A 26,134-nucleotide genomic window follows, 5' to 3' on the forward strand; every position below is an offset into this window, starting at 1 on the left:
TCTGCCAATTTATTTCCACATTGTGAAACGAGAAGATTTCCGTGACATAAACCTCTCATGTCCTCCTTAATCGCATTTAGTGATTTTTTTTCTAAAGAAGACAGACCTTTCATGTGCTTTACTGCTTGTACCTCTGTAAAGCTCATTTTTTACTGTTTTAAATTTACTGTACTTATACTGTATCTTTGATTATTCCGTGCTGCAATTGTGTTTAATTCAAATATGACTTAACACAGGGCATACTACAGATATAATAAGTGCATTTTATTCAGGATCTGGAAGACTGCGCGCAGATGAAGATTGATTACACTGTGATTTAATATTTTTGTGCTTTAAGGAACTCCGAAGTCTCACCTTTCCCCTCCCTTGCTTGAAGGTATCTCAGGGCCGACTCCACGAGCGATTGGGCAGCCAAGAGTAGGGAGCGCGATCACGTGACATTGTTTCTCGGTACAGGACGCCATTTTGGAGGAAAGTTTGGAATTTCGGATATATAGGAAGGAGAAAAAAACAGGAGGGGAGAGAAAGAGAAGTTTGACTTCAGGGAAAATAAGAAAGCACAAGAGAAAGGGAATTTTTAAATAAAAACATCCCCTATGAGGGAAGGGCACGTCGCGAATGCACGGATTGAACTTCACATACGTCAAACTGAAAGTGGATTTGTTATTTCAGATTGTTTCTTGGACTTGTAGCAGTCTCGCGGCAGTTTTAGTGGATTGTTGCGCTGACATAATTATGCACCGCGCGACCCTCCTCCTGGTTGGTTGACGACCGGTTCGCCTCAATTTTCTGTCAAAGTTTATCAAACTCCCGGAGCGACCAAAGAGCGCAGACGACCAGTGCGTGTCTGGCGGCGTCTGCTGAATCCTGTTCGCCACTGTCAGGTTTATGAAGTGTGTCTGGCTGGCTTGCTCTTGCTTGCCAGCTAGCTTGCTTGCTGGTGAACCGGTGGAGATTTGGATACAAATGCACAGATCGACTTCTGTGTTCGTTTGGTAGCAAAGTAACCTGTAGTGCGGCTAGCTTGCTAGCTGACACTGGAAAAATACTACAGTAGATAGGTGCATAGGGCTTTGGCGAACGGGGGAGAATTATTAGGTTTCATGCGAAACGGAACAAACTCTCCCACTGGTACTGCCGCGCTAAGGACGTTTGAAATTAAAGGGTGTGCGTAACGTGGTTTAAACACTGCGGCTAGTTGACGTTTTTATTTTATTGATTTACTTGTTCTTTACACCTGGATTCTGACAATGCCAGTAAGAAAAAAAGGTGAGTCTATCTTTGCGACACTTGCGTACGTTTTTTTTTGTATAGATGATCAACTGACATGGTTTAGTTATGTTTGTGTTATGATAGATCAGTGGGCTAGAGCAAGCTAGCGGCTGTGTACATTAGCACGAACATGAAGCGAATGATTAATCAGCCGGCTAGTGGGAGAACAGACAGCGAGCGCAAGACATACGGAAACATATTAGCCAACTAATGCAACTGTTACAACACTTGAAGGCACCACTACCGTTGTATCCAGTTTGTAGAGAATGTTGCGTTTAGACGTGCCACAAAAGAGTGGACGTGCGTGTCGCAATGGGTCAGTGCATCTTTTGGGCTAGTAAATCGAGTTACCTTTGTGATTATTTTAGGTGGGAAATGACTTAATGAACTTTGTTTACTAGTTCTGTAACTAATTTTGATTGTTCTTCCCTAGATGCGCAACGTGCACTGCGACTGCTGGAAGAGTATCGGACTAAACTCAGTCAAACCGAGGACCGACAGCTGAGACACTCGATTGAGAGGGTCATCAACATTTTTCAGAGCAGCCTGTTTCAGGCTCTTCTAGGTATCTGCCATTTATTGTTGTCTTCACCCTCCTCTTCCTCTTATTACTGTAAATGTGCAGGCTAATTGACGTGTTTTCAAAAAATTCCAGTGTGATTGCATTATCACGTGAAACCGTTTCAAAATGTCAAGCGGATGCTTGGGCAAACTGTCGCTCTTTGAATATATTTGCAGGCGATATGTTTATCGTGTATGTGTATTTGCCCCGTACTGAATAGGCTTTTTAATTGAATAGGACCCGTTTGCAAAGAATTTGTCTGAATCTTTCATATATCATAAACTGCCTGAGCTGAGCTAGGAGGTACAGATGACGGTTTGGAAATGTAGTTATTGGGAGAAACTTTTGGATCGCCTTACGTGTTATGAAACAGAAACGTTTACAGTCGCCGTTTGGATAACATAATTTTGTGTGTCGAAAAACCCGCTCTTCTGCTTTTAAAAAGCCCTTTCGTGTTTGCTCCGCCAATTTGCACTATAATTTTGAGCTCGTGACCGTGCATCTGAAACCACTTTCGTTTGTGTAAGGAGACCTCTCTGCAGGTAGCTGGAAACCTGGCCCGAGACTTGTACATAAAAATGACTCCTATAAGCCTATACAATAGCGGGCCTGCACGGGATGATCCCGTACCAGTCGATAACATGGCTCCGACTCTGTTTTTTTTCTTTTCTTCAGCATTAAGCTCTTGTTAATGATTGGGCAATTGTACAGTATATCGTATGGCGGTTACTTGGTTTGCCTCCCCGAATGCTGACTGGACCGTTGAGGGAGTGGACACATGAATGGCAGTCCTTGTTCACAACTAACTTGTGCAACTCCTGCGCACACTATGGATGTGGAAATGTGAGCCTTGGCCTGTTCATTGAATGGGCTGTGAACTGGGATAGAGTTTATAAAGTTTGTGTGTAATCTGGCCCCATTCTTTCCTTGGATTAGACCTCCTTTCTGTTTTTTTTATTTTTAATTTTTAAATGTTTCTCATGTAAAGGTTGCATTCCTGTATGATTATCCTGGTGTGATTGTGTCGAGCACCATTTTGTCCCTCTCTATAATGGTCCGGTCTGGAGCGCGTCTGGCACCGGTGGTCTATTTGAGTCTATTGTGGGGTCTTTGACAGGAACCTGGCATTTCAAACCGTGCCAAATAAAGACTTCAGGCGACCACACAGGGCTGCGAGGTTTTAAAATCCCCAGACGCCCGTGTGTGATTTAACCCCCTCCCCCCCCATTCCCCGGCTTTGGGTCTCCTCTCTGGAGAGCATGACCGCGCCTCCAATAAATTTGGGAATTTGCCAGGAGAGACGTCGTGATGACACTCATTTCGTAACATTACATTACATTTATTTGGCAGACGCTTTTATCCAAAGCGACGTACAAAAAGTGCATTTCATGGTCATAGACAACTGCAACCTGCTCTAAAGTCTCACTGGAAAAGCTTAGTGTTTCTTTGTGAATTACTCCCAAAGAAGGAGTAATTCACAAAGAAAAAAAAAAATTTTAACGGATGATTGATTGTCAGATGTCTTCGAGCTGCTGTACCGAGTTAGATCTGTGTTTTGAGCGGGAACAGATGACTTTGCCTGTTACCGCCTCCTCCCCCATTGTCCTATCACAGAGCGGCAGGGGGTCAGAGTGTAGCTCGAAGGGCCAGTTGCTCTCGGATCGAAGACATGTGCTTTTAGACTCCCATGAAAACACGCAATTTTTTAGATACCTGTTTTTTTCTTATGGTGCTTTTTTTTTTTTTTTTTGACACTACTTTGCATTTACATTTGAATGTGTTTTTCTACTTCATTGCTCCTTTAGGAAGCTGTTTTGTAATCGCGGGCGTGGTGAATGTGTGCTGAGTGTGTTTTCAGCGCATAAGGTGGCTTGTAAGTAACTCGACTGAAATTTGAGATAAAACAACGACAAACAGCTTTTTTTTTTTCCTCTTAAGATATGAAGTCCTGAATTCAGTACATAGGGGGAATCGTGAGGGAGCCAGGCTGCATGTGTGGGCCTGATATCTGCAGAGACATTCTTGGTTTTGAGATGATATATCGGTTTTGCCCGAACAGCGCAGTTTGGAGTTTAATCTCTTCTGTTTTATTTTAATTTGTAAATGGAAATACTCTGGCCATGCCCCGGTCACTGTGACCTTCCTGAAACCTTCCTGTGAGGCCGACAGGATAGCTGTCCGTATACAGGAGGAGAAAAATTTTTAAAAACCTTCAAGAAACATTCAAAACCAAAAATATGTACTTTAACCAAAAACCAAAAATACGTACGTTCGAAACGCTTATGCATGTTCTCATAACATAGCGAGCAGTGTCAGACCACACCTGAACAGATGTTCTTCTGTTAAGCGTCAAACACTTTTTGCTTGGGAAGGGCTTGTGGAATGGTTAAATAACATGGTGCATAAGACGGTTAAAACTAAGTTTAACATAAAGGTGGGTTAGGTCTAGGCTTTACTTAGAATTTCATCTTAAATAAATGTTACTAGTAAACCGTGTGTAAACGGTGTCACCGGTCTTATCTCTTCTCCCCTGTTATGGTTGCTTGGGTAGGCTGTATGATTTGCCTTGTGGAAAAGACCACAAACACAGTCTGCTAGAAACATGGAGATTATTGTAGCTTCTCTTGTAACCTTTCATTGGGCACTGGGCTGTTGTGTGTTGCTGTTGTGAGTTGAATTGATTGTTTTAAATTTTTTTGGTAATGAGCTGAAGTGTTTAACTTTTCCGTGTGAAATGTTACAGGCACCATAGCAGACTTAGAAGATAGCGACCGGGGACCTGAAATTTAGTTCTGAGTTCAGCGTTTGTTTGTCGACTGTGCAAAGTCCTTGCTGCGCTTTTCCCACAGTGGAACATGATATGTTGGCATTGAGATGAAAAACATGCCTGTCCTGTCAATCTGACTTCGAATAGTACAGTTAATCTATTGACCAACAGGAGCCATTTTAAGATAAGTGGGAGCAATGTGCTTTGAAAATGGCTAGATAGTGTTTTTGTTTTTTTTTTCTCCCCCAAACAGGAATTGGTATGGACTACACTCCAGGCTTGTTCCACTGTCACCAGTCTGAAGTTTGTTCATGCCTGACTATACTAAAGGCAGTTAGTATAGGCTAATTTTCGGCTCGTCTTTAGTCACTTTGTGAATGTGTTCCTTGAACTGCAGACTTTCAAACGGTTGCACCAGACTAAAATTTGGAGGTGAAACCTTGCAGGGCCAGTCTGTAATGACATAGCAACTTCGTTTTTTCAGCTTCGTGAATTTTCCTTTTGTACAGTTTGAAAAGAAAACCTCGTCATCGTCATGACTCATTTTGTACCAGTCTCTAGCGTAGCGGTGGTCAGTTCTGGTCCTGGCGGGCCGGTGTGTTTGCAGGTTTGTGTCCCCGCCAATTACCCAGGCCCAAATGAGCTTACGGGCTCTACGCTGCCTGCAACCCTGGTCCGCTTGCAGATTAGAGCACAGTGAAATGCTTCGTACAGGGACACGAGAGCAGTCGCTCACGCGCTTATCAAGAGACGTTGTTTGCGTAACGTGGCGTAAACGTTCGGGCTGGTTGAGCAATCAGGGCCAGAAGCTGGCATTTAAAAACCGGAAACGGACACGGTCCTCGTTGCCCTCTCCTGCTCCGATACGCACTGTGCATCGCACAGTTTATTCCGCACGCGGAATCCTTCATTTCTGGCGGGATTTAATTGTTGCTTTTCCAGCGGTCGCGAGTGAAAACCGCGAACAGGAAGCCAGGCTGTTTCGCCGCGTGTTGATTGGCTCGTTTAACCAACGGTTTTCCCGTTCGGCCTTTTGTTTATGTCGAGCGAGGAGGGCGCCCGTTCATCGCTCGCCGACCGAAGTATATTTGGTTGTTTTACGAGCGTGCTTTGAATGATTTCCATAAACTTGTCGTCTGACAGTTAGAATTTGTCCAAGAGCATTGTTTCCTATACTGTTGTGGATTGTAGGAGGGATTGACACGGGCCTTGAGATAAACATGTAAAAAATAATAAAACATAAAACTTGTTTTCTGGTGATAATGCACTTGTGATATGCACTGCATTATAAGTGTACTTAAAGTTGTTTTGATATGATAGCACTAGGCTGCATTGTAATAAACGCTGAGTTTTGTGTTAGCAAATGATATTGACTGTAGCCAATCAACTGCTTTGACCCTCAGTTGAATAAATGAATAAAGTGCTTCAGTTTACGATATGGACAGACATAAATTGAACTCAAGTGGTGCTGCAGACTGGACTGATAAAATTATAACTCCATCATTGCAATGCCGCTGTACTGCTTACTTGGCTGCCTGGCCTCTATTTTGTGAACTAGCTTCAGCAAGGGTCTAAAAACAGTTCAGAAATTTGGGGAGAAAAAAACATTTTTCAGTAGGTTCAGAATAGTGAGCTGAGAAGCTGGTTTTACTGGGTCTTTTGTGAATGGATCAGCATTACGAGTAGCTTGACAAAATGGAAAATATTTTTCGTATGCGTCTTCTCAAAATTCTAAACTCTGGTGTTCTAGAACTCCGTTGCTTCAGTTACCAAGCGGTGACTGTGACATCAGCATTAGAATGGTCTGCTAATGACATTCTGATCACACACTTGTGACCTCACACCTTAAAGGGGTTTAGAGCTGGTGGGTTGGAGCTGACTGCTGAAAGTGGAGTAGTCCACATTCTCTTCATGTGGGAACGGTCCTTTCCAATGTTACCCCCACTCCACTGTTCGGGCACCAGTTCTTCTCTGCTTTCTGTGAACATGCGTTTGAGAAATGTGGGTGTGTTTAGGTTTGCGACCTTAAAGATATAGAAGCAAATTGTGTGTTTTTTTGTTTTAAATCTATCTTGAGCGTGCTCGGAAGATTCCTGAGGCCAGTTACCATGTATTGGAAAAATACGAATGGAATGTGTGTCTCTCTCTGTCTTTAGTCACGCGGTGCTTTGAAGGCCGTGGAAGCATGTCACACACGGTCCTTCCCATGAAGATTAACCACACCGACCTAGCACATGACCGTCAAACTGAGCCCTCGTTCTGTCAGATTAGTAGAAACTCTGCCCCCCTTCCATGTCGTTATTATGTGCTATGATAATATTAGTGATGCGAGAGTGAGGTTATTTGAAAGCAGAATTGGGGCGGTGGTACTTTGTGACTCTGCCAATCTGTGTTTCAGCCAATCACTGTCTCGCTGTTGGGAGTGAAACCTTTTGATTGGGACAAGCAAGTTTGATTGACAGCAGTTTATGGGTCCTCCCAATATGGGGTTCACTTTTCCAGGGCTAGTTTGGTGTCTGGTGATGGTTTTTTTTGTTCTTCTCTTTCCTTGGAATCAGGCTGTGACCTTGCTGACATCCAGAAACAGGCTTGTTATTTAGCCTGTGATGTTGGTTCATGTATATGTGGAAAAAACACGTGTGCACTGCACACAAACGCGCACACACCCCCACACAGTACACCCTCTCCCCTGTTTATATGTTGCTAATGGAAAAGAAAAGGATTTGCTTGTCAGTTTCCAATTTCAGTCTCCCAAAGATGTGTAAGGTCAGAGACAAAAAAGAAGAAGAAAATAATCCATCTGCTGACATGATTACCCTCCCATAATCCTCTCTGCTGATTTGGTGCTTTTCCTCCTCCACAGCGGGGTTGTGGGGGTGGTGTGGTTGCTGAGGAGCATTGAGGTGTAGTGCGGCCTCGTGTCTTCACCTCTGGGAGAGGAACCCCGCCTCTGCTCTTCCATTGGCCAGAGAAGTGAGAAACCCCGCCCCCTGCTCTACCATTGGCCGGGGTCGTAGATCCCAGCTCGGATCCAGTTGCGCCGTCCAGAGCTCCCCTCCGCTTTGTCTCTGTCAGACCTCCCGCTGTGTTTCAGACTGATGAAGATGAGTGGCATACAGTCGCTACTATTTGTATCGTTGAATGGCGGGTGTGAATTCTCCTGAAGGAGTGGATGTCCCAGTTCAGACTTGCAGCCCTGCTAATTTAAATACTGTCCTTGACATTCACAGTGTACCTTTTCCCCCCCCCACCACTAAAATTAATTTTCTGCTATGCTTGCTGAAGTTGGATTCGACTGTGACCCAGCATTTGTCCCTTAGGTGTGGTCATAAACTCGGACCGTTGTCTGTAAACAGAGTGATGTCATTCCTCTGTCGCCCTGGCCCTTGTTTGGAGGCTTTGCGCACAATGTCGAGCGATCGCTCGGAAGACAGGTTTCAAGTTTTCCGATTGTTGCGTTGCATGTCGAGAGTTCGTCAGTGTACGAGCAGCTTCCATCTGTGACTGTACTGATCCTACTCTGAAATCACTTTGTACTTGATTATTCTCCAAAATCTGTCCAGCTGCAAACCTTGCAGAGTCTATGCTTTATTTAAAGGAAAATATGACTTATGGCTAAAAATTTGGCTAGCTTGTTTTTTTTGTGTTTTGTGTGCACCGGGTGTGGAGAAGCAAATTAATTCCACTGAAAACAATTATCAACTCTCCAGTCCTGAAAGTCTTTCCTGAATGACTAATGTGCTTGTGTGTATAGAAATCCTAATTTTAGAGAAAGCCGTTAAGTTCTGTGTTATAAGATTTCCATGTTTTTTTTTTTAGCTGTACAGTGGAGGTATTGAGAGAAGGGCATTCCCCACGTATGCCCCTGGTACCCCTGCCTGTAGGGTCTAAAACAGGCCTCGCCTGTTAAAGACATTCCACATCCGAGCAGGAGGGCCCCTGTGGTGCGTGAACGCCCTCCAGGTCCTGTTAAAAATTCTGTGGTTGTTTCTTCATCACGGGTTGTCTGCTGTGCTGCTGAAACCAAACACTTAACTCAATAGAGAGTTCTACATACTGTAAGACCACTGCCCACCACATGGAAGACTGCTAGAATACTTAATGAAATGCGTGGGATTCTGTCACCAGACACTCGTTACTCAAGGCGGGGAAGCATTTTAGCTGAGGTTTATCTTGTTTTTATTAGTGTTCCTTTGCCCTGTGAAATGTAAAACCCCTGCTTACAGAACCAGAAATGCAGTTAGTGGCTGTGTCAAAGGTTTTGGTGCAGTTCCAGGTCTTCTGTTTAACAGAGATGTTGAGCTACGAAAACACAGAAAAACGGGAGTAATCTGACGACCGTCTGTCATCACCTAGCATTCTGTTGGTGTGTTTGTGCATCTGACGAAATACATTTGACGAAACCAATTCCATTTGAGAGCCCATAATATTTTACAGTCCCTCCTAAGCAAACTCATTAGGCTGTAATTAGATGGTGAGCAATAACGGTTGTTTGTATTCTCTCAGCTAATGCCCTTGGGATGTAGAGGTTGTGCTGGTTGGCTTGGTACAGTAGCACTAAATAAATAAATAAATGAAAGGATGGAGGGGAAATCTCTAATATAAGAATTTCATTTTTCAAGCAAACGGAGAAAATAGTGATTTGACCTTGTAGCTGTGGTCAGGTGTGTTCGGTTGCGTTTGAAGGGTGTGGTTGAAATGCTTTGTGTGCCCCTGATTGCAGGTATAACCCGAGTCTCCGTTCGATAGCTGAGCTCCGTTGCATTACGGAGGTTTCTCCTTCCTCCTTTTCATCAGTTCATTCACACTCATCCTTCATTTTTCCCACCACCTGCTTTTATAATTCATAATATAATAAGAAGTATAGAATAATACTGACCCAGGTAATTCCCCTTGCTTGGGTCTGACTGAAAGGACTTACAGAATTAATGGGCAGAGCCAGAGGTGAGTCTACATCTTGTAAGTGACCCAAACCCACCTGTTCAGGCGATTTCTTGATGCTGCTATTTAAGGAAAAAGAAAAAACAAAAACAAGAGAGCCACTTTTTCCATTTATTTTACAGGACTTGAGGGCAATCAACTTGACAGCAACACTTGGTTGATTGTATATCGCTAGCTGCAATGGTGTTTGCTTACCATGTTAAATGCACTTTTTGTAAGTGATTTTTATAATGGTTTCTGCTCTATATGCATGAAATTTAAAATGTAATCACTGAACCTTGCTAGAGTAGTGTTTTTATGGGATGAAATGGCCTTTAAAAATGCCTCTAAGCAGGGGAAATAAGATGTAAGCCCTGTGTGCTGGTGTTGTTGTTGGATAATTTAATTCCTTGCTTGGAGCTTAAAGCCCCAACACAGATGTTGCTTACTATTTGTGGGACTAAAAGACTTAACCATTGGGAATTTTGGGTCAGATGTGGCCAACGTTGAGTATAACACCTGTGCAGTTCAGAAAATGCCCATATGCAATTTTTACTTCGTTTTATGGTAGGAATGGAGGATTGTGTCATGATTGTAAAAGAGCTTCTCATTTTTAATCTCATGTATGTATGTATGGTAGGCAGTGCAGTGTAATGGCTAAGGAGCTGGTCCTGTAACCTGAAGGTTGCAGGTTCGATTCCCTGGTAGGACACCACCGTTCGACCCTTGAGCACTGTACTTAACCTGCATTGCTCCAGTATATATCCAGCTGTATAATTGGACACAATATAAGTCGCTCTGGATAAGAGCGTCTGCTAAATGCCTGTAATGTAATGTATGTGTTTGTCCGTTTGTCGTATTGCGTGTTCTGCAAGTGTTCTTTACCTGTCCGCGAGGCGGACATCCTGTCTGGGTCAGTGAAGGTATGGATCGATACGGCAGGAATCGGCCGGAGTGCAAACTCTGGAGAAGCGCGTGGTGTGTGTTCGGGCGGTAACGTATTGATGTAGTCAAACATCGGGCTGCCGTGTTCCTGTTTGTTCACCGTCTCCTGCCGAGGGAGGAACGGTCGAGCGGTCACGGGGATGCCAAATAATGTTTCGCATTTCTGTGCCGCTGTTTGATCTGCCCGTCCCCAGAGGTCCCCAGAAGTCTCCAAAATGTCCCGCGTGGGGCTTGTTAAGGTTTTGTTTCCTCCGGCAGCCCTGTGAGCATGTTCACAGACGATGATAAGGGAAGGGGTGGTGGGGGGTCGACATGATCGCTCCAAACACATCCAATTACCTTAATTTCTTCCCCAGGAAGATGCGTCTGTTTTTTTTCTCCCTCTCTCATGGTATTAATCAGGGTGTAATGCTGTATTTATTTTTCAGTGGTAGTTAGTTCTCTGGTGTCACCTCTGCCGGTCTCTAAAGGTTCTAATTTAAAGTCTGTGTCTGTGACTTTGCACCCGAAGCTGACGCTGGAGATATCCCATGATGCCGCTGTATCCGTGCGTGTTGTCATTATCCTCGCCTTGGCGATGGCTTGAGAAGGAAGGGCGTATTCACCGCACACCACTTAGATCTCGGCCTCTCCTCGGACTATATTTAGGAAATCTTGAACAGCGCGAGGTGGAAATAGTTCCCCCCCCGGGCTATTTTAAGTCCGGGATGATCCGAAAAGCCCCTCTCTTGGGGGGGAAGCTGAAATGTCCCGTCTCATCTGTTACCAAGGGAAACCTGGGCAGATTGACTGCTGTGTGTAGATTACACGTGTGATTCGTTTGGGCTTCGTTTCCGTAAATTCCTCTATAATTGATGTGTAGTTGACGGAATGATAATCCAGTAATGATGCGTGTAACGCGCTGTCAGGCGCTGTACAATCAGCTCTTTAGCCTCAGGTGTTTATTTTGAACACGGTTCTCAACAACGTTAATGTCACTGGTGCGCACATGCAAGTGACAGTAGTTTTAAGACGGGCTGTTCGCCTAAATGACTTTTCACAATGAGTGAATCGGTCTTAATCGTTACGGTTTTGTGTAATGCAGCCAGTGGGTGTTTTTCTTTCTCCCGTCATTCCTGACGGGCGTGTGTGTTTAGATATGCTCTTACGTTCGGCTCTAATGGCTTTACCTGCGTTTCGAGGCTCGGGGCACCCGACCCGGTCCAAGGTCAGCGTTGGGGTCAACCCCGTCGGTCGGCCTGAGTCAACGTTCCCTGACCTGAAGTGTTTTCGGGGTTGAACGGGTTTTGGCGACTGTTGAAATAGCCTCGCGACACCTGTCCTTCGCCTCCTGTTCTGGAACTGAAAAGGTTTTTTTAAAAAATTTGCCCCAAACTGTGTCTCTCGCAGTGCGAGTTTGACTCATCTGTGGTGACTGTTGATGAGGCTTATTAGACTTCCCAGTTGTGTGACGCACAGTGTGATTCTTCTCAGTCTCTGTTTTATGAACTGAAGATCTTCTGTCCCGGGATCTTTTTGACTGACTTAGGCTTGGGTTTGATTGCAGCTGAAACTTCCTCCTCCTCTTTAGGGTGAATTTAGGTAGGGGAGAGTGTTATTTTGCTGGTGAGGGAAGTGGTTCGGTGTCCTGAGGGGAATTAGTAAACCGTTAACACAGTCTTGTAATTTCTCGTAAATGGCGGCGTTTGGCTTTGGCATTTCTTCAGCACTTATTAACAGTGGCTTTAATCATTTGCTGTTTAACTGATATGGAGATCACTGAATCTTTTTAGATTTCCCCTCGAAAAGGTTTTCCTTTTGATAACTATAAGGTGTAGCCTACTTTACGCTGAGACATGAAAGTGATTGTGCAGTAGAAGGCAATTACTTGATAGCGTAGCTAGTCTTTCTGAGGGACTGGGATTAGTTCAAAGGTCATGTATGCTGAGTTGCTGGGATTAGTTAGAGGTCATGTATGCTGAGTGACTGGGATTAGGTAGGGGGTCATGTATGCTGAGGGACTTGGATTAGTTAGAGGTCATGTATGCTGAGTAACTGGGATTAGTTAGAGGTCATGTATGCTGAGTGACTGGGATTAGTTAGAGGTCATGTATGCTGAGTGACTGGGATTAGGTAGGGGGTCATGCAGCTGATAGGGCTTGTAGGTCATGTATGCTGAGTTTGCTGATATGTAGAGTCATCAGCTGAGTCTGATTAGTGGGTCATGTATTGCGGACCCGGATTAGTAGGGTTTTCTTGTTGAGTAGACGATTTTAAGTATTGTAGTTGTGGATAGTTAGCGGGGTCATGTTGTTGAGATTACGATTAGTTGGGTCATGTATCTGAGTGGCTGGATTAGTGAGGGTCATGTATGCTGAGTGGCTGGGATTAGTTGAGGGGTCATGTATGCTGAGTGGCTGGGATTAGTTGAGGGGTCATGTATGCTGAGTGGCTGGGATTAGTTGAGGGGTCATGTATGCTGAGTGACTGGGATTAGTTAGAGGTCATGTATGCTGAGTGACTGGGATTAGTTAGGGGTCATGTATGCTGAGTGGCTGGGATTAGTTAGAGGTCATGTATGCTGAGTTGCTGGGATTAGTTAGGGGTCATGTATGCTGAGTTGCTGGGATTAGTTAGAGGTCATGTATGCTGAGTTGCTGGGATTAGTTAGAGGTCATGTATGCTGGGTGACTGGGATTAGGTAGGGGGTCATGTATGATGAGTTGCTGGGATTAGCTAGAGGTCATGTATGATGAGTTGCTGGGATTAGTTAGCGGGGTCATGTATGCTGAGTGACTGGGATTAGGTAGGGGGTCATGTATGGGATTAGGGGGGTGCGTGTGGCTGCAGGTTTGTGGTGAGACTTTTATAGCCTCCTCCCTGCCTTGCTGCTGCCTAAATATGGGCGTGTCCTCGCTTATCTTGTGTTTGCTCGCCTGGGTAACACCCGTGGATCATGTTTGTCGTGCAGTTTGCTGTGGCCAAGCGTGGCTGTGCCTGTTTAACGTAGCTGGCCGGTGTCGGTAAGCGCCGTGTGGCAGAGCTACACACTCAGAAATCCCATCCAGCAAGTCTCTCTGTACTCGTTTGCCAAGTCACTCGGTACAGTTGACTAAATCACCCCGTATGATTCACCAAATTACCCAGCGTGACAGTTCGTGAGAGTCAATCAGTACGGCTATTCAGCAGTTCTCTCAGTTTGCTACATCACTCAAAATGGCAACTTCCTGGACCGTTTAAGTAATGCACTTTTCTAAATTGCCCAGCACTCAAGTTCCGTGACAAAGTCGGGCTGAAAGCTACGGTTCCACGGAAACCGACGGGATTCCAGTTCTCTAAAACATTCGCTATGGCAACTGCGTCGGGAAATATGGTCTGATTGTGTGAAATATGATCCGCTTCAATGCAGGTGGAGTGTGGAAGGATCGTTTTTTTTGCTGCGTTGGTGCGTATCAAAGTGTCCTTTGAAACAAGGACTCTTAGGGCAGGGGACAGGAGCGGAGAGGCTTTGTTCTTCAAAAGCACTGCGGACACAGTGGGTCCCTTTCATTACGCTGAACGGGTTCACCAGCAGCCCTCAGTGTACTTTTATCCTCCGTGTAATATTGAGGTGGCCTTTGTTTCTGGGGCGATGGGATGAGGCGGTGCGTGGCCTGAGGTTGGGGGGGGGGGGGCGGCGGCAGGCGGGGGGGCGGGGTCTTGGAAGAGTGAGTTTTATTTTATTCTTTCCCTCTAAATTATAGGGCCGTGTTCTAGAACTCCATTGCTTTGAGTTGCCAGTAGCGATTGTGACATCAGCGTCAGAATGTTCAGTTGAGAACATTCTAACCACATATTTGTGACCTCAGACCCTAAAGGGTTAGGCAACTGAATTGGCGTGACTCTATGCTCACAGCTTGGACAAACCCCCCCCACCCCCCGATCTCCCCCCCCCCCCCCAAAGTCAGTAAAATACAAATTATTGCCATAGCAACTTTCAAAGGTTCAAAAGCTCTCTGTGGTGAGGACGTTAAATCTATATATATAATCCTAAATTTATGACAATATCGTCACTGTGTTTTACGAGCCTCTCCCATGCACTGGCACAGTCTCCAGTGGTCCTGCCTCTGGGCCTTCTGAAATGAGGGTAATTCCCCTCGCGGGCATGGTCATGATCTGTACGTTATTGCAGACACATTTTCTCTTTTTCGCTTGTCAAATTGCAAGGATGGCCATAAATGGGACTTAGTAGTTGTATTTAAAAGTGGAATGATTTGTACGAGTGGGGAAACCTTTAATGTCCCGTGTCTGTCAGTATGCTCCCTTGTTTCAGAGATTTGGACGGAAAAAAAAACTCTTCAGGTCCCGTGAAGTTCAGTGTGGATCCTGTTGAGATTTTTTCAGAGGATGTATCTTAAGTGCATTGCTGGCTACACCTGGCCATAATTGAACTGACAGCTGTGTAGATCGTCAAAATTCATGCAAACTTTATGTTGACCCCCTTGTTATGCTATTCGGTGTTGCTGGTGGTTTGCACCTGAAAATGTGAGTGCACCTATCTTAAATTATGTAGTCTGATCTGTTTGGTCACGTGATAGTATAGCGGTTCAGGAACTGGGCTTGTAACTCTGAGGTTGCAGGTTTGATTCCTGGCTGGGGCACAGCTGTTGTACCCTTGAGCAGGTTACGTAACTTGAATTGGTGCAGTGTGTAACCAGATCTATAAATGGATTGCATGTACAAATGTAATCTGTGGATCACAGCTTCTGCTCAATGCTGAAATGTAATATGATCTAATTAAAACTGTTTGTGTGTTGTCATTTTTATGTGGGCTAGTAATATTTGTTGATAACTTGTTCTCCCTGTGTTTGCGTGGGTTTCCTCTGGGTACTCTGGTTTCCTCCCACACCAAAAGACATGCATGTGAGGTTAGGTGCACTCCTGCCATTGCCCTTGACCAAGGCCTTGGCCTCAGAACTGGAGTTGGTCCCCGGGCATGGCACTGTGGCTGCCCAACTGCTCCTAAGTAGCTAGGATGGGTCAAATGCTGAGGCCAAATTACCCCACGGGGTTCAGTGAAGTCTATCTTATGTTATCTTGCCTACAGTGAAGCAGTGCTGGTTTTGTCGCATGTGATGTGATTCAGTGCTAGCTAGCGCTGAGCTAAGTTCTATGTAAATTTGCATGTTGTAGGTGCAGCGGGTCCCCCCCATTCCCACCTCCCCCCGCCTTTTGTGTTTCTGTGGAAATGATGGAGGTCCACGTATGTGCTCCTCACACCTCTGGAGAGAGGCATTGTTCGTCGTTGCTTGTTTATGCATCCTTGGCATAGATACTCACATAAATATGGACAAAGTCACTGTGACATCACCCATTGACTCGCCATGGTCTCGGTGAAAAGCGCTTTGAAGCCTGGGAAGTGTAGTTTGTGGTCACTGCCATAGGGCAGAGTAGGTAAGTAGAGTAAGTTGTCCACTGAGTGCATGAGATAGTGACTCAGCAGTGATGCAAACTGTCCACAAAAGATTTCTGTCTTGTCCAAATAGCACAATAACTTATCAAATCAGCAAATGGGAAGACATTAAACGAAGAAAAAACACCTATAGCGACTATTTTTTCTTGTGGAAACATACTATTGATTTTGTATCTTGACCATATTGTTACCACTGACTTGCATTGAAACGGGTGGCTGAAACGCCTATACTGGAGCCCAACCGCACTGGCGCTAGTGAGCAACATCGCTCAACAAGACCAGGAAGTGAGCTTCAGAGACTCCGCCCGGTTTTCGGGCCGCTCGGTCTGAACGCGTCTGTGGTGCCGTTGCCGTAGCGCCCGCAGATTCGCCGTGGAAACGAGATTAGGGAGGGAATTAGCGACTGCCGGCTGGCGTTATCACCAGCACGCCGCGGTATGAGATCAGTGTTTCGAAACGCCGTGGTTGGGGGGGGGGTGGGGGGGGGGCGGGGGGGAGGTGTCCTTAATAATGCATTCAACTAAAACTGGATTATCACAGGATAACATTGATTTGGTCTGTTTGTGAGTGCTCATTGGTTGCCGTTAAAATCAAAAGTTGTGAGCTGGCGGTATTATGAGTTCTGGGTGTTATGTCTGCACATTGCAGTACCTGCTTGGAGAAAGTCGCTTTAAATACAGGGAGTTTTAATTGCTTCTCCGAAAAAAAAGTGGGTGTTCGTCAGGATATTTGCAGGTTTCTGGGTCTTGTTGTTCACTGAAACACGGTTGAAATGCAGTGCAGCTTTGACTGTTCTGGTTTTCCCTGTAGGAAGTTGAGAAACAGATCTGCAGCCATGCAAAACAGAGTGAGTTCAAATCACTGCACAACCACCCCCACTCCCTACTATTACTGTTACTACTGCCACTACTGCTGTGACTATTACTATTACTACTACTGCTACTAGTACTGCTGCTTCGACTATTACTGTTACTACTACTGCTGCTCAAACTATCAGTATTACTGCTATAGCTACTATTGCTATTACTACTAGTGCTGCTACTACTGCTGCTCCAACTATCACTATTACTGCTACTGTTACTACTAGTACTACTGCTGCTACTACTACTGCAACTGTTACTACTACTACAACTGTTACTATTCGTGCTGTTACTACTGCTACTACTGTTACTACTCCTGCTGTTACTACTACTCCTGCTACTACTACTACTGCTACTATTGCTACTACTACTGCTACTATTACTCCCTACAGTCCTGCAGTAGTTCTGTTTTGATCGGGCGCCAGTGTGCCGTACAGGTGCAGTGCTGCCATCTGCTGTACGTGTGTGACGTGCAGTGGAGATGGGCAGCAGCAGTGGAGATGGTCAACAGACTGTCAGTCAGGCAGATTATCAGTCCCCTGTGATGGATAATAAAGGGAAGATGTGCTTTGTGCAGACGCCGGTGGGCGGAGAGCGCTGTGCTTGTCACATTACATGACATTACAAGCATTTAGCAGACGCTCTTATCCAGAGCGACTTACACAACTTTTTACATAGCATTTTACCTTTACAATTTACATTGTATCCATTTATACCGCTGGATATATACTGAAGCAATGCAGTGTACCACGGCAGTGTCCTACTGTGGGAATCGAACCTGTGACCTTCCGTTTACAAGACCAGCTCCTTACCCATTACGCTACACTTCCGCCCCATGCTCTGGTGCGGCCGCTTCGGGGGGGGGTCGTGGGGGCGGTTTCACGCCACCACTCCACCGCGGAAGGGTAAGGAACGGCGCTGCTCGGCCGATTTTGGGTTTTCGGGTGAGGGGAGCTGATGGGGGTAAAGTGGTACTGCGCTGAGCTGTGCGGGTATCTCCCTGACGACACGTTTCTGCGGGATGTGATCAATGCTGAAGAGCCGCCTCTCTGCATCAGCAGCAGGGTTTAGAAGAAAGAGAAAAATAAAACTTCAGAGGTCTGCTCTAATCTGACAGCTCTCTCTGGAGGAAGAAGGCTGTCAGATGTTTTGGGTCATGTTCTTAAGTGTTCCGGCTTTGAGTGTGCACCCCCGGCACCCCCCCCCACACCCCCCGTCGCTCTTTGCTAAGGGACTGCTGTCTGTAACATAGCGGATAGTCAGATGACCCCTGGATAGCCTACATTTTGTTTTATTTCTTTCCAATGAAAATTTTTGAAAGTACCTGTTATATCGTGGCTAATGTGCATTACGATTACTTGTCCGCTTGGCTTTTAGACAGGAGGTTGGAATTTCATACAGCAATCACTTTGAGATGTAAACAGACAGACAGACAGACAGACAGTCAGTCAGTCAGTCAGTCAGTCAGTCAGTCAGTCAGACAGACAGACAGACAGACAGACAGACAGACAGACAGACAGACAGACAGACAGACAGACAGACAGACAGACAGACAGTCAGTCAGAAAGACAGACACACAGACACACAGACATACAGACAGACAGTCAGTCAGTCAGTCAGTCAGTCATTCAGTCAGTCAGTCAGTCAGTCATTCAGTCAGTCAGTCAGTCAGTCAGTCAGACAGACAGACAGTCAGTCAGACAGACAGACAGACAGACGCATGTGCACTGAGAGAGCGGGACGAAAGGACAGAGGGACAGAAGGACAGACGGACGGACTAAACTGGGTCAGGTGGCACAGATTCTGTCTGTGTGGGCGGCGGTCTCAGCTTTGCCGAGAAACCGGAGCAGGGAGACGTGCCCAATCAGGCATATTTATTCTGCTAGCTCTCTCTGCTCCTCTCGGTCCAGCGGTGTTCCTGAACCCCGGTACCCAGTAAAGTGCGCCCGCCAGCGCAAAAACTCTGCTTTTCTTAGTCGCAGTTCCACTGCGCAAGGCAGGGGGCGCTGTTTGTAGGTCCTCTAGCAGCGCGTCATGGTTAATCAGCTGACAGCCCCAGGACTGTAATACGGGTCTGCCTCAGACGGTTCAACAGCCTCTTTCTCATTTCTCTTCTGAAAGGGCACTAATAACACACCGTGCTGTATTTCACTCTATGGTACATGTTGTGTTTGGTTGAATATATTATTTCTTTATTTATCTATTTATTGGATTTATTGTGTGTGTGTGTTTATTTTATTACATTACATTACAGTTTAATAGCTGTGCATGTTTTGAGAAGGCGCCTGCTTTGATCGCCAGCTTTTGTCCCCAGTGATGCGTACTTGTGCAGCCAATAGGGGCCTGAGTTTGCAGAACCCAGGTTATAATGTGGAGTTATGTGCTGTTAGCCGGGCTATGCGTTTAACATCGTTTTAAAAAATAATGACACTGAAGTGAACGGCGATGATGGTCCTTCACACGACGACGTTGGGTTCTTTTATTGCTTTTCCGGCGAGTTCTCTGCCCTGCTTTCAAACCGAACAGCCGACGACCGTCTTTGTTCCAGGAAGCCTAATTTTCAAAAGGCCAGCGCCTCTTGAATGGTGTAACCAGCTCTGCTAGATGACAGAAGTGCTCCAATTTTCTCTGTGACTTCTGAGTAAGAGCACTCGGGGGGACTGTGAATGGTTATGTAATGGCGATCCCATTAGCATTTTAACATCATTTTGAGATGACTGGTCTTTGTTCGTGCTTTTGTTAAAGTTCACTTGGGTAACCGTGTTGGCAGTACAGTGCTTTGAAAGAGAGTTTGATTGCGGTTTCTGGGTGTCTTACACGTGGATTGGAGGAACGATGCAACATTCGGAGGGCTTGCTGGGTGGCTCATCCTGTTAAGGCACTGTTCCAGTGTGTGGGTGTGTCCAGATGTATCACTCTGCCCATTGTTTACACTACATTAAACTACACTACAATTGTTTGCACTAAATTAAACTGCACTGCAGTTGTTTACACTACATTAACCTACACTGCAGGTGTTTACACTACATTAGACTGTACTGCAGTTGTTTACACTTCATTAAACTACACTACAGATGTTTACACAGCATTAAATTACATTACAGTTGCTCTCAGGTGTCTGCTGATACAAGACTGCTGTGTGACTTTTAACGGAATCTGCATTTTCTGCTTTAAATTTCATGACTCAAGCTTAAATCTTTTAGACTGAAAAGCTGTGATGTACCCTCTCATGGTGGTGACAATGCAGTTTTTTTATTTTAGTTCTTTTTTAAGGCCTGTACAGATGTTTAGATGCTATTTATAAAAACCCGCCTGCTGTAAGCATTGGCTGCATGTAGTGTTTTTCAGGCATCGTTGACAACGTGTTACCGAGGAGAATCTGTGAAATGTGTGGATGTGATAATGAGCGCTCCGCGTTTCACAGAAGGGAGCAGTCTGGGCCAATCAGGGCTCGTCAGCTCGTTCTTCGCAGATTATTGGCTCCTGGTGGCCCGTTACACAAACTGACAAATTAGGCAAACCTCGTGCCAGCACGCCAGACTAGGAGGAGAGATTTTTGGATGCGTTTACTTAATGAATCGATCGTAAATTACACTAAACGTTGTACTTGCCATTTTGAAAATTGGCATCCTACATCCTACCAACCCGTCTACAGTCCTGCTAGTTTCTGTCAACGTTTAACGATAAAGTTTTATGGCCATTTTAGGAAACCAACGATATAATGTAGAGAGAAGCAGTAACAGACAGTACATCTGAAAATTCGGGTTTTGCACGTTGGCAAATAATATCCTAATCTTCCATTAAAATTATATAGCGCATTTCACAAACAATTGTCACAATACGCTTCACAGACAACCCTGGTCTAGACCCCCACAGGAGAAGCCAAATCAACAGTGGCAAGGAAAAACTCCCTGTGGCAGATATGAATAAGCCTTGGAAAACATCAGGCTCAAGGGGGCAACCCATCCTCCTCTGGTTGGCTCAGGGTGTATAAAGGCTTAGACATGAGTGATTCAAAGCTGCTGTTCTGATTTCTGATTCAGAAGCCTAAAGGGACACTCGTTCATCCATCCATCCATTACCTATATCCACTTATCCTGAGCAGGGTCGCGGGGGGTGCTGGAGCCTGTCCCAGCGTGCATTGGGCGAGAGGCAGGAATGCACCCTGGACAAGTCGGCAATCTATCGCAGGGCACACACACCATTCACTCACACACTTATACCTATGGGCAATTTAGGGTCTCCAATCGGCCTACCTGCATGTCTTTGGACTGTGACATGGGGAGAACGTGCAAACTCCACAGGGGAAAGGCCCCAAGCCGAGATTCGAACCCACGACCTTCTTGCTGTGAGGCGGCAGTGCTACCCACTGCACCACCGTACCGCCCCCGACACTCGCTCGGCGTGCCGATAATAATTCCGTATGCGCGCGACTGCGGTCTGTTAGCGACCGCCGCCGCGTTGCGGTTGTGCGATTGCAATCTGATCGACCTCAAGCTCACGCTGCCCTTGGAAGGCCCTCTGAGGAGGCCCGTGACGTGCCTGTTTTTTCGAAACACGCCGACCCACGGACATGAATATCCGAGGGGAATAGCTGTGATTGTGATTTGGTTTTTTCGAGCGCCCTTCTCGCGTACGTTTGAAAGGTCCTTTCGTGATTGAGCAGCAGGGCCGTCGGTGGTCAAGTAGGTAATTAGTCATTGCTGATTTTTATTTTTTGTTTTGTTTGTTTTATTTGTTGAGAAAAGGAGAGTGTGTTTTTTTTTTTGCCAGTGTGGTCCTTGGCTTTGTGATTATGCTGAATAAATATAGTGCAGTTATACTCATACAAGGCTTTCATTTTCTGCTTCTGTCTGACGCGGCGTTTGTGCAGGTAAGACAGCTGTTCCCTCCAGCGCAGCCACTCACCAGTAGCAGGACACTGGCTGAACTTGATAAAACCAATCGGGTAGAGCGCTGATTGCAAACTTCAGATCATGATGGTCGCCAGTACCTTTTGGCTTTTGTTTTTTTTCCCAGCACTCCAGTGATTCATACCATTGACTAAAATTTCCACGCACTTTGTTTTCAAGGCCTATATTGGCTGTAGGTTGTGTTTTAGACAACAACCTGCAGACACTATAACCCTCCAGACCTTTTATAGAGACAGGGTTCTTTAAATTCTTTTGTTTGTCCCTTGAATGCACTCTCTAGCATGGTGTTAAAAGGATCATCCTTCCTCCACATTTACACCCACCCCCCCCCCCCCATTTCCTTCCAGATATCCAGGAATTTTACGAAGTGACCTTGCAGGACAGTCAGAAATGTGGGGAACCTGCCAAGCCGGCCGAACCTGTACCCCCGGTCAACCTGTGGGACTTCTCCAGCCTGCCGTCCACCACCGTGACCACGGAAACCCTTCCCAGCAGCCTCAGCGCTAGCGTGGAGGTAAGAGAGATGTTCTGTTTTTACCCAGCAGCCTTAGCGCTAGCGTGGAGGTAAGAGAGATGTTCTGTTTTTACCCAGAAGGCTTAGCGCTAGCGTGGAGGTAAGAGAGGTGTTCTGTTTTTACCCAGAAGCCTTAGCGCTAGTGTGGAGGTAAGAGAGATGTTCTGTTTTTACCCAGCAGCCTTAGCGCTAGCGTGGAGGTAAGAGAGATGTTCTGTTTTTACCCAGCAGCCTTAGCGCTACCGAGGAGGTAAGAGAGATGTTCTGTTTTTACCCAGAAGGCTTAGCGCTAGCGTGGAGGTAAGAGAGATGTTCTGTTTTTACCCAGCAGCCTTAGCGCTAGTGTGGAGGTGAGAGGGACGTCCTGTTCTTACCCAGCAGCCTTAGCGCTAGCATGGAGGTAGGAGGGGCATTCTCCTGTTTTTACCCAGCAGCCTTAGCGCTAGTCTGGAGAGGTAGGAGAGACGTCCTCCCTCCTTTACCCAGCAGGCCTTGCTCCGTGCTCTCGTGGGCGGCCGCTGACGTGTTTTATGGGCTGATGGGGACGTGAGGCCCTTTAATGCGGTGTTCTGATTTGGCACCGCGGCGTAGAACACTGACTGGCCTCGCCGAGCAGGCGGTTCAAGTTTCTTTGGATCGTTCAATTTGCTTCGCTTTCTTTCGAGAAATTTGTCACGCAGGTTTCTGTCGGACGGCAATAAAAATGTTCTGACCCCCTCCCTGCCCCCTCGAGACAAGTTGTAATCCATCACGGAAAGTTAGTCTGAGAAAGTGTGTGGTTTCGAATTTAGCCTGACACTTAAATCTTGTGAGCGTCAGCAGTATGTGTATTGTAAAATCGCTCGGTAGGATGGATGTTCCGTATTGAAATAGCGGTGCCGGTTGTAGCGTTTCCCAACTGTGAAGCGGATCTCCTGCTGGAATTTCCCACAAACATCTGCTTCAGAATATCAAAGCAGGGTTTTATTTATGTCGATTGATGGTATTTGTTTTTTTTTTTGCATGCTTTGATTTGCTGTCATTCGTTCATGTGATGCGTGAGCTTTGTGCTGTGCAGATTCGGGTGGGTTTTGGGTGACGCCATTGTCAGAAAACAAAAAGCTTTGTTTTGTAGATATTTTCTTGTGTGTTCATTTTTGGGATGTGTACTCAAGAATGCACCAATGCAAGTAAATGTCACAGATGTCTCGCTGCAATAAGATGCTGTACTTGGGGGCTTTTCGATGAGAATGGCTTTTTAATTTTCATATTAAATATTTGCCCATTCACTGTCTGTGTACGTCCATTCTGATCAGAGTCTTGGCCCATGAATCCCATTGAGAAAACGGGAGTTCAGTGGGTCAGGAATGAGCATCAGTGATTCTTTCTGTGTTATCTCACGGCAGTAAAATTATCTTGGCACAAATCTGGCTTTAGATCTGGGAATTCAGCGCGGTGCTGAAATGGAGCTGAAATGCATCTGAAATGCATCTGAAATGGTGCTGAAAAGCAGCTGAAGTGCATCTGAAGTGCATCTGAAGTGCATCTGAAGTGCATCTGAAGTGCATCTGAAGTGCATCTGAAGTGGTGCTGAAGTGCATCTGAAGTGCATCTGAAATGGTGCTGAAATGCAGCTGAAATGGCGCTGAGATGCATCTGAAATGGTGCTGAAGTGCAGCTGAAATGCAGCTGAAATGCAGCTGAGATACAGCTGAAATGCAGCTGAAATGCAGCTGAAATGGGGCTGAAATGGGGCTGAAATGGGGCTGAAATGCTTCTGAAATGGGGCTGAAATGCAGCTGAAATGCAGCTGAAATGGGGCTAAGATGCAGCTGAAATGGTGCTGAAATGCAGCTGAAATGCAGCTGAGATACAGCTGAAATTCAGCTGAAATGCATCTGAAATGCATCTGAAATGCGCTGAAGTGCAGCTGAAATGCAGCTGAAATGCAGCTGAAATGGTGCTGAAATGCAGCTGAAACGTGCTGAAATGCATCTGAAACGCATCTGAAATGCAGCTGAAATGGTGCTGAAATGCAGCTGAAATGGTGCTGAAATGCAGCTGAAATGGTGCTGAAATGGGGCTGAAATGCATCTGAAATGCATCTGAAATGCATCTGAAATGCAGCTGAAATGCATCTGAAATGCAGCTGAAATGCAGCTGAAATGCATCTGAAATGGTGCTGAAATGCAGCTGAAATGCATCTGAAATGGGGCTGAAATGCATCTGAAATGGGGCTGAAATGCATCTGAAATGGTGCTGAAATGCAGCTGAAATGGTGCTGAAATGCATCTGAAATGCAGCTGAAATGCAGCTGAAATTATGCTGAAATGCGCTGAGATGCAGCTGAAATGCGCTGAAATGCATTGCCGGTGTTCCCGCGTCGTATTGAAGTGCTCGCCGGAGCGTGGTTCTGCCGGCGGGTTTGATCCCTCCCCGCCGCTCCTCTGCGTCGCTCGCTCGTGTGCTGGAGCGTTTTTTTTACGGAGCGCAGGTTCTCCTGTAGGCGACGGGGGCAGGTTGAGAAACGCACATTTTAAACCCCGCTCTGCCGGTGCGGCGTGGTCGCTCCTACCTGATGGGCGCCGTAACGCGCGGCGATAAACGGAGCCGTTAACGGCCTAAAGACGACTCCGGCGAGGCGTCGGGACATCGGGACATCTCGCCCCAGGGACACCTCGCCCCAGGGACACCTCGCCCCAGGGACACCTCGCCCCAGGGACACCTCGCCGCAGGGACCCGCCGGGGAAGCAGCCGGCTGCAGAACGTGACGCTCGGGAGCGTGTGCGGCAGCGCGGGGGTTGTGGGGGCAGGGTTGTGTGGTGCTGCTCGTTATCTGCTGCTCGTTATTCGCTCGTTTTGAGTCCCCGGGTCTGTGTTGCAGAGTTGGGCGCCGTGCGGATGATTGGGGGGGGGAGTGGAGGGGGGGGGGGGGTTGAGGGAATGATTGGGGGGGGGAGTGGAGGGGGGGGGTTGAGGGGGGAATAATTGGGGGGGTGATTTGAAGGGTGTGAGGGGGGGGTGGGGTTGAGGGAATGATGGGGGGATTTGAAGGGGGTGGGGTTGAGGGAATGATGGGGGGAGAGAGATGATTTGAAGGGGGTGAGGAGGGGATGGTTGAGGGAATGATTTGGGGGGGAGGCGATGATTTGAAGGGGGTGAGGGGGGGAGGCTGGGGGTTAAGGGAATGATTAGATACCCTGTCTGATGTGTTCTGCACACCAAAGGCCGAGGCGGAGATGAGTCTGCTTACGGGCCCCACTTCATCTGACCGCCATAAAACCCGCAGAGCCGCGAAGCCTGGGGCCGCCCGAGCGTAGCGCGTTAGCGACTCTCCGTCTGGGAAGGCCCCCGTTCCTCTGAGAAATAAAGAGGGGGGGGGAGGGGGGGGCAGGGAGTAGTTTTTAATGAGCGCTGCTTTTGTTATTTTAGGGCGCGGGGGGGGAGGGTTGCTCACTCTCAGGCTGTACAGCAGGGCACCGCTGCACCTGGTGGAGCCGGTCGGGTTCTGGAGTCCCAGTCTCCGGTTCCCCTCCTGTTCCCGTCCGTGCGGGTTGGAGGCGGAACGACGCGCCGTCCCGCTGCCCTTCCATAAAAGCGTAATTGCTTTCGGGATTTGCACGCCTCGGGGGCCGGCTTTTTACGATCGGTACTTTACTTGAATCGGCATTATTATCATCAGAGAAGCAAATGGTCTCCCTTGAAATAGAGAGCCGTGGGAGATCACCAAAGCCTGCGCGAGACTTCCTGTGTGAACTCCAAGGTGGTGCATATACACACTTCCTGTGTGTGAATGAAGTTCCTGTTCTAAGGGTCTGACGGTAGTCTGCCTCGTGACCCTGATGGTTTTTAACACTGAAACCACTGTCGGTGTGTCAGGCTGGACCCACTCTAAATGTCACCCATTGTCTGTCATGGGCTTGTAGTTTATGGTGAGCAGAGATGCTTCGACCTTTGACCTTGCAAATGTA

The 26,134-nt window shown here is 46.6% G+C and overlaps 1 protein-coding gene across 19 annotated transcripts in view; it reads left to right on the forward strand.

Moving 5' to 3' along the window:
- Positions 1-454: 454 nt before the first annotated feature.
- Positions 455-26,134, forward strand: part of dlg1a (discs large MAGUK scaffold protein 1a) — a 176,171-nt gene continuing 150,491 nt past the window's right edge. For 6 of the 19 annotated variants that reach the window (XM_064330159.1, XM_064330161.1, XM_064330162.1 and 3 more), the window contains exons 1-3: positions 457-1,269; positions 1,706-1,837; positions 22,018-22,184. In XM_064330159.1, the coding sequence (XP_064186229.1) occupies positions 1,251-1,269; positions 1,706-1,837; positions 22,018-22,184 (318 nt within the window). In that variant the 5' untranslated portion in view covers positions 457-1,250. Of the gene's footprint in view, positions 1,270-1,431; positions 1,589-1,705; positions 1,838-22,017; positions 22,185-22,363; positions 22,385-22,472; positions 22,485-22,513; positions 22,535-26,134 lie in introns of those variants that run through there. The other 13 variants (XM_064330156.1, XM_064330187.1, XM_064330160.1 and 10 more) reach the window with 7 other exon arrangements.

The sequence above is a fragment of the Anguilla rostrata genome, chromosome 4, assembly GCF_018555375.3.
Source record: "Anguilla rostrata isolate EN2019 chromosome 4, ASM1855537v3, whole genome shotgun sequence".
Lineage (NCBI taxonomy): Eukaryota > Metazoa > Chordata > Actinopteri > Anguilliformes > Anguillidae > Anguilla > Anguilla rostrata.